The sequence below is a fragment of the Gouania willdenowi genome, chromosome 18 (assembly GCF_900634775.1).
Source record: "Gouania willdenowi chromosome 18, fGouWil2.1, whole genome shotgun sequence".
In the NCBI taxonomy this organism is placed as follows: Eukaryota; Metazoa; Chordata; class Actinopteri; order Blenniiformes; family Gobiesocidae; genus Gouania; species Gouania willdenowi.
The window spans coordinates 17969580-17978733 of record NC_041061.1 but is presented as its reverse complement, the minus strand read 5'-3'; the positions used below and the strand labels follow the sequence as shown (position 1 = coordinate 17978733).

At 38.2% G+C, this 9154-nt stretch overlaps 1 protein-coding gene across 1 annotated transcript; it reads left to right on the top strand.

The window, feature by feature from the left end:
- The first annotated feature begins 670 nt into the window (after positions 1-670).
- LOC114480205 (uncharacterized) lies at positions 671-3368 on the top strand. Its single transcript, XM_028474119.1, has 4 exons — positions 671-719; positions 826-1539; positions 3045-3170; positions 3257-3368. Exons 1-4 carry the CDS (start codon positions 671-673, stop codon positions 3295-3297), a joined length of 930 nt encoding a protein of 309 aa, XP_028329920.1. The 3' UTR covers positions 3298-3368.
- The last annotated feature ends 5786 nt before the right edge of the window (positions 3369-9154 follow it).

The following is a 9154-nucleotide window of genomic DNA, read 5'->3' as shown; positions in this document are numbered from 1 at the left end:
AAATGTGTGTTTTTCTACTAATACGTCCTACCAATAACACTTCAAAATACACAGGAAATAAATGTAAAGTGAGCATGACACAATAACTGTTAACATGTTTGATATTTATAATATCTCAGGACTTGATGCTCAAAGTGAAGCAAAAAGAGCAACAAGTCTCCATACACACAATACAATGTACAGGATCATTGTTATCAAGAGTGTGTGGAATTAATCAGATCAAATCCTTTAAAAGCAAATATCAAACATTAGGACTATTAAAAGTAATTTAAACCACATTCCATTTAGATTTAAAAAAAAAATCCATTACAAGTGTCAGAAATAAATTTACTTTCTGTATTTAAACATAGATCCTAAAAAAAGTGTAAAATGTCATCTCAGCACATTAATAAAGCTTCATTATCTAACATCATCATCAGCTGTGTGTGTTTCTTAGTGACTAATGTATATTTACAGTGATTTCCATCCAGATGTTGAATAAAAAAGTCTTCTATCAGTGGATGCAGTGAATCTGCTCATGTACAGAACCTGCTGACATCAAAGCTACCAGTGAACATGTGATGATGTTTCCTTAGTTGGGCGTGCAGTGTCACTTCAGTCTGACCAATCAAGTGTAATCCTTGTTCTTAAGAGCGGCTTCAGTTCCTGTTAACCCCAGAATTCCAGCACCATGACTTGTGCACACTTTGTCCTCTCTCTGATCTGTTTGCTCAGCATCGGTGAGTTTTCTTTCTGACACTTTAACTTTATACTCTTCACTTTGTAGAGACTCAGACTTTTCTTTAGCTGTGAATGATGGTGTGTTTGTTTTTCTCCATGTTTCAGCTCAAGAAACCTGTCAATCATCAACCTCGTCTCTGTATCAGGAGAGACGTTTGATTTCAGTTAATGTTGGTGACAATGTAACTCTGCAGTGTTTCTATCAGAAGGATGATGGTGGTAATCCACTATTCTTCTGGTACAAACAGCCTCTGAGGCAGGAACCAAAGCTAATATCTACCCAGTTTGCATTTGACAGAAAAGGAACTTTTCACGATGAGTTTAAGGACGAAATACGCTTTACATTGAAGAATGAAAACCACAGTTTAATCTTAACAATTTACAACGTCCAAGTTTCTGACTCAGCTACTTACTACTGTGCTAAATCTATGCATCGTTTTCACATGCAGTTTTTAGAGGGAACCACAGTTTTTGTAAAAGACTCAAATTCTTTCTTTGAAACTTTGGTCCAACAATCAGACTCTGAGACAATCCATCCAGGAGACTCAGTTACTCTAAATTGCACAGCATCCACTGGGAGCTGTGATGGAGAACCCAGTGTTTACTGGTTCAAGAACTCTGAGGATCATCATCCAAGTCTCATCTACACCCAAAGTGACAACAGTGATCAGTGTGAGAGGAAAACAAATAAAACACAGACCTGTGTCTACAACCTGTCATTGAACAACCTGAATCAGTCTAATGCTGGAACCTACTACTGTGCAGTTACTGTGTGTGGACGCATCGTGTTTGGAAATGGAACCAAACTGGAGCTCAAAGGTAAGAAGTGCTGCAACATGTCAAACTGTTTGATGATTGGTTACATAAAGAACACATTTATAGTAAAAGTCTCTGACAGGGACTCAAATAAAACACCAGATTATAAATACAACTTCATTGTGTAACTTTGTTCATAATTATTTATGTACATATAATTTTACATTTGAGGAAGTTCTGGTATCAGGTGAGGCTACTGTTTAAGTATTGTGTATGCACAGAAAATTTTAAATCATAGTTGCATTTGTGGATTTTATTGCGGTGGATACAAATATTCATGTGGATACAAATTCGACACAATTTACTATCAAATTTAGGTCACAAAGTCACAGTAAAAACATTTGGCGATGCTTCATGTGCTGCAGCCATGAAAGGAAATAAAACTCTGGCACTTTTGTCCATCTCGGTTCTCCCTTTGACTCAATCCACTGTAGAAACAACTCTCGTATTACTCCGCAAAAAGGTGAAACACAGCGATGTTGATGAGAAAAGGCAGTGACTAGTGAGGTTTAGGCGGACCAATCACAGCGTTTATGTTCCACGTCGCCTCGATGCGTAATCAGTATTTTTGCCTTTAGCTCTGAGAGAGTGGGCGTGTATGTTCACAAAGGCATGTGAGCGGTGCTTCGCTGGGCCTCTCGGCCTATGTCATGAAATGGGCGTCACTCACACTGGGAAAGGCGGTGCTCCAGAGGAACCGTGCTTTTCAACTTCCGGGTTGAAAGAAAACAAGTAATATTTCTTAATAAATTAGTATTTTGCAAAATGTTAAATAATAACCATATGTTACTGTAGTTGACTTTGGAAGGTTAAAAATAGGATGATATAGGTCCTTTAAAATGGGGCACCAGATGAAACCTAGTCTCTTTTGGCTAACTCTGGCTGTTTATTCATTTTTAAAATGTCCCTTTTAAATTCAAATTCAATAGTTTGAGTTTCTAAAGGCTTGAACACATAAATGTATTGACTTCACACCACACACAAACACTTGTTGCTGTCAATCTGCTAAACAGCAAAATAACATCAGCAATCCATCAAATTAATTTGCCTCAAATAAATGTGCAATTAAAAGTTCTGGACGAAAGTACAAAATATTGGAAAGAAATGAAAATATGTCACATTAGCACTCTCAATGTGATTTATTAAACCTGCAAAAGAAGTATTTCCTTCATTCCTCTTACTGTATATCTGTTACACCCGCAAAGCATCCAGCATTATGTGTGACCCCACCCACCCATCACACAGACTCTTCAGCCTCTTGCCTTCTGGGAGACGGTACCAGAACCTCTGAACCAGCTCTACTAGACTAATGAACAATTGACTTGACTTTGATGTTTTTGTGATGATTTCATCTGATGTTCTTCTTGTTTTCCCTAAAACATTGGCTTTCTCACAAATCATCTCATGAGACGCACAAACAGCATGCTAACACAGCCCTGATTACTGTTTTTAGACCCAAAACTTTGATGTGACACAGAACTGAACCTCCTCTGTCTGTCTCTCTGCAGATGAATCCAACTATTCAGTCTTGGAATATAGCCTGGGTGGACCTTTGCTAGTCACCTCCATTATAATAATCATTTTAATCATTTTCATGTACAAGATGCTTAAAGCCAACAGCAGCAGGTCCACAGGTACGCTACTTAAACCACTTTCACTTTGGATTCTGTAAGTTTGGCCTTTTAGTGATAAACATTTTCTCTTTCCCACAACTTTCCAGCTCTTCCAGCTACAGACACAGAGGTAGGTTTTACCTGCTGAGCATGTTTTTCAGTAACTCACACTAAATGATGAAATCACTTTTCTGATCTGAAATCTTCTTATTGTTAACAGGGAATCAACCAAAGCTCAGACGATCTGACTTATGCAACTCCAATAGTTTCTTCATTCACCAGATCTCAAACACGGAGGCAGGAGGAATGTGTTTACTCCCATGTAAAGATGTAGAAACAAACCAATGTAAAGCATTTTGTAGTCATACCTAAAAATATTTCCATCCCTAGAGGTTTTTAGAATATATACACTTTGTTTCATATTTTATTGTTGTAAAAGTTTTGTCATACAAAGTAAAAATGGCACCAAATAAAGACTTTTCTTTGATCATAGACCACTGTGTTAGTGTGTGGATCTATAGATAGTGTGACAATAACAAATTACTTTAAGTTTCTCAGACACATGAACTCAACCTAACTGAGGAGGAAAAGAGCAACAAACAGCCAACTAATACATGGTTGGTGCTGGTACAGTGACACGTACTTGTACAGGTGGATGTGTTGTCACACTTGGTCTCTGGCTGTATGTAAACACATAACTTGATTAATCCTCTTATTTAACCAGAATCAACTCTTTATAGAGACCCTGAGCCATAACCATTACAGCAGAAAGCAGTCCACAAGCAGCTGTTGAGAATCAGAATATACTAAAATTATCCCGGGGGAAATGACTGTGTCACAGACAGGCTCAGAGAAACTGCCTTTCATAGAGACATGATTATTCCCAGGAAGAATGTTAAAATCTTCCCCAACAACAATCGTGTTGTGAATTGTCTGTTTTTGTCAGTGCTTTGTGGTCTGTTGTTTTAATGTCAATGTAAATGCCATCCTCTGTTTTTCACTGCAAAACAAATCTACCTATGGGCATTAATAAAGTCACCTGAACCTGAACATGTCTGTGTATTAGGCAGATCTGGAAAACATCAGCAGCGCAGGCTCCGTTAGTGGGGGAAGACCGCTGTTGTGCCAAATCTGTGACCCAAAAAAATCTGTGACCGGAGGTGGCGACAATTCCAACCCCTACGACTTCTCAGCTGACATTTACACTCCCTTAAACATGATTATAATTCTTCTCTAGTCTGCATTTACTTCACCCACAGGAGCGTCATGTTTAAATAGCTCCTTAATAGCTAAGGAGAGGTTTTGCGCTCTTCTTCTCTACTGCCGAGAAGCCACAGCGGTCACAGATTTCTTCGGGTCACAGACTTTGGCACAACACCTGCTTCGGCGAAGGAAGCGGAAACTACCGTAAAAACAGCCCAAATAAAGTCTAACCGCCCGGCTCTGAGGAAGCCTCGGGGCTTAACAGTTATTGTAGACTCACGATAGGCAGTGTTCCTGGATTTACTTAGCTTCTATAGCAAGTCCATTTTGGTCAATGTGGCCCACCCACTCCATGATGTGCTGGTCAGCCACAGGAGCAGCTCCAGCATCAGGCTGATCCCACCACAGTGCACCACAGAACACTATAGAAAGTAATTTTTGCCTGTGGCCATCAAAACATACAACTGCATACTTCAATCAACAGCTTGTGGATTGTACAGTTATTTAACAAACTCTTTAATTATGTACATTTTCATTGTTAATGTTTCTTCTTCTTCACTTGTAATAGTCCCCCACGAGCGCACCCGCAGCAAATTTGTTCGTTGAGCCCGAGGGACACGGAGCAGCCTTTTGCGGGGAGAAGAGGGTGAGACCCTGGCCCCCAGAGGAAGTGATGGTACTATGGAACTATGGTATTATGTAACGTCATTGGCGTATCGGACACTATTTTTTTCCTTTAAAGTTGAGGGTGTGGCCAATGTGACGGTGTGCTTTATGTGTGGATTTTTCAGTCACACGTGTCCAGTGAAAGTGGGCATTAAGAGACAGAATATTACTGAAAGGTCCCCACAGCGGAATGAATTAACTGTAACAGCCACTGAACATCACGGTGATCTGAACGTTCAGAAATGAGCTTCAGATAATGTGTGGAAAGTAAAAGCACTCACAGCTTTAATAACTCAGGACGGAGGAGTCATGGTCCGTAGGATCGTGGAGGGAAATTGCGTGGGACAGCAGAAGTCATTCATTTGTTGAATATTTGTTTTTATTTATGTATTTATGTATAAAATAAGATTGCTGATTGTTTAAATAAAATAAAATCTCAGTAATAAATGGAAGTTTGTGGAGCAGTGCTGGCTCGTATGCATTTATGGTGGGGAGAGCTTATATAAAGTACAATAACTTTTAAAATGTAAGATGTCTCAGCCTGTTTTTAATAGTAGTTAATAATAAATGGCATAAAGTTGTCAAATCACTGCATTTAGTTTGTTCAAAGGTTATCGTGTTCGAGCTCTGACTCAGAGTCCGATTGACGTGATCACTGCTGAGGTGATGATGGACGGGAGCAGAGGGATGTGTATGGGGCAGTGAGGAGGAGACTTTATGTAGAGATGGAAACTCGTAGGTTGAAACTGATCAAAATCCACGGAAACCTCTGCGTGTGTATGTGTGTGTGTGTGCGCGCATTAAACAGGAATGTTTCTAGAAAATAAAATGTCACTTGATTAAATACCTTCTCATATAAACAAAAAAACAAAGACTATGAACATTGATGGCACATTCAATGTTTGATCTTCAAACAGTTGTTATGGATTGAATCTATAGGAAAATGTTTTGTTTAGGGGTGCACCGAAATGAAATTTGTGGCCGAAGCCGAATAAAATATAAACGCTTGGCCGAACACCGAAAGCAGTAAAGTTTTTCACTTTTTTTTTTCAATAGTGCATAAATAGCCTAGAATACATTTTTAGACATGTTTTTTAAAAAAGTAAATGTTTGTTGAATATTGTGACATTTTTAAAATATTTCAGTAGCCTTTGCTTTTCATAAAAAGCACAACAAAGTTTTTCATTTACATTAGCCCTTCAAATAAAACAAAAAATGCATTCCAAAAATAAACTAAAGTGCATGAAGGGGGAGGTATGATGAAAAAAATTACTTTATAATGGTTTTGCTACAGTGATATACATCCCTTAAGCCCATACCTGTCAAGTTTTGGATTTGAAAATAAGGGAAATTTTCTGGCGCCCACTACGAGCCGTCCCACCCGCCCAACCAAGCTCCAGTATCCCTTACGTATATTTTAAATCTAAAACATACTTATCAACCACTTACTAAATACAATGATGTGATTAGAATCTGGTCGGTCGACCTTTATTAACATTGAAATGCTGTGAACATTCCTACATGGGCTGGGCGATATGGACCAAAACATATACGATATAAATCTAGATAATTTTATCAAATGAAGTCTGACCAGAAAGACAATTCTGGGTTAAATTTGCTGATGCAAAATGTCACACAGAGACATTTATTAACAAACAGCTGAACAATGTGTGCAGCTTTACATATTGTTCTGAGAAGTAAAAGCAGTGACTCCTAAAACTAGTATTTGATACATAATAAGCTATTATACATATACTGTATATTGATATATGAAATATTATAGTTTTCTAAATCGCCAAAATAGAAAACTCGATACATCTTGAATCTCGATATATCGCCCAGCCCTAATTCCTAAATTATAAAACAGCCTAAATAAAACATAAATGTGTATATGAAGCATGTGCTTATTTAATATACTTACAGTTTATATACAAGTCAACACATTGAATATTTACTGTTAATTTCACATTGCTTTTCTTTAAGTTAGACATTAACATTTTATTTTCAATAGATATTTTCTTTTAGTTTCTCATGCTCACTCATGTGGTTCTCTGGTATTCACTAATGACTTATTAGACACATTTATTACACTTTACATTTTTTAACACTTTTTGAAAGGAGGGTAGATTTGTGGAGCTTGTGTTTGGCTTATTTTTTATGCTGACTTGCATCGTTCCTTCCACTGTGGGAGACGTTAAAATCTCAGTTACTAATCAAACAGAACGTGTAACTGTGTCACATCTAATGCGAAGGTTTACGAAGGTAAACTTTGTGTCTCATTTTACAACGTATTTAAACGAGTTCTTTGTTTTTTTTCGCTGGAACGTCTTCATTTATTCATCATCTCTTTTCTGAGTTGTTTCCGGGTTTGTTGCCACTGTCGGCACTAATCTCGCGAGAGCTGCCACTCAGGCCATTTCAGGTGGCAGTTCTCGCGAGGCTAGTGACGGCGTTCAGTTTAGTAAGGCATCTTTTAATTATGATAACATTAAAATAGGGGATATTTACAGGAAAATACTAATACGGGAAGATGGCGGGAAAGGGGGTAAAATACGGGAGTTTCCCGGCCAAAATGGGATACTTGACAGGTATGCTTTAGCATGTGAGCTCCTCCCTCTCCAACAAGCCAAGAGCTAAAACAACACTGCGGTTTAATATAGAATATGTATTATACTTTATTGCCATATATGTAAATGCAAACTACACTACTGGACGCCCAAACTGGACTACTTTTTCTGCTGCCGATCGTGTTGGGAGTCATTGCTTGGAGCCACAGCCATTGTTCACACACATCAGCTGTTAGCACTATGTGCTAATGCTACACCAGCCTATGCAGCGAGACCCTACATCGTTTGTGAACTGAGAAAGAAACAATGGAGTTGTTTACGGATTCGTGGTTCACAGCGCTAACAACGAACTCGGTTGTAAAATTGGACGGCTTCCAACTTTTACGCGGTGACGGAGAGCGGAAAGGAGAGCGTCTGGCTGTGATTGTATGTGGAAACCAGGAGCTGTTGCTCTGCTGCTGCAGCAACACGCACACACTATTCTGACTCAAAATCACTGCACGTTGTTTGATTGTGTCACACGCTACTATTCGGCCTTGCTTTTAACTCATTAAACTGAAGTCTGAATGTGGCTTTTTTTGCAATATTTGGCCGAATATAAAAAACAACTAATACATGGTTGAGGCTGGTACCAGGACACATTGGTGGATATGTAGTCACACTTGGTCTCTGGCTGTACGTTAACACATAACTTGATGAACCCTCTAAGTAAACCAGAATCAGCTCTTAATAGACGCACACAGCCATAACCAGCAGAAAGCAGTCAACAAGCAGGTGTTCCATCAATGCTTCTCTACATAGACAGCTGAGAGAACAGGAAGTACAAGTCGCTCTCATCAGTTTTTATAGGAGACGCAGAGCATAGAGTGCTGGTTTGTGACAAATCAAACCACTAAAGTATCACAACCTACTATTTGTAGTGAAACACTAAATTTAGATTGTAATAGCTGGCTTACAACTCATAGAAGGCAGTCACTTTACAATTTTTACAACAAAATGTCAAGTCAAATTACTATAAATAAAATGTCGAGAGTGTGACTAAGATCAATCAACAACACTATTTCATACATTTGGGGGTTTAGTTGTTCTTTAAGTAGACTTTTTACCTCCAGGTCTTCATTGACACCCCACACTTCACTAACTTGAAAAATATAACCTAAAATGGTTAAAAATAAATAAATAAAAAATAAAATTAAAAAAAACTCATTGCTTTCAGTAGGTAAAGCTGCTGTTGTGGTTTTAACAGGATGTACATATGCATGCGCTGTTTCTCAGAGACCCTCAAATATCTAAAAATAGATCTACTAAATAACAAAATCAAATGGATTAAAATGTTTAATACCTTCTTTATGTCTCAGTACTTTCTGCTAAATGAGGAGCTCAAACTACATAGAGTTTAGAAAGACACAACCCAATGGGATATAGAGAGAGATATCAGGCTTTCCTCAATAAATATGTTTTTTAAATGTTTTACTTGTTTGACTAAAAGGTGGATCAAAAACATGTTTTTTATGCTGACATCAAAGCTACCAGTGAACATGTGATGATGTTTCCTTAGTTGGGCGTGAA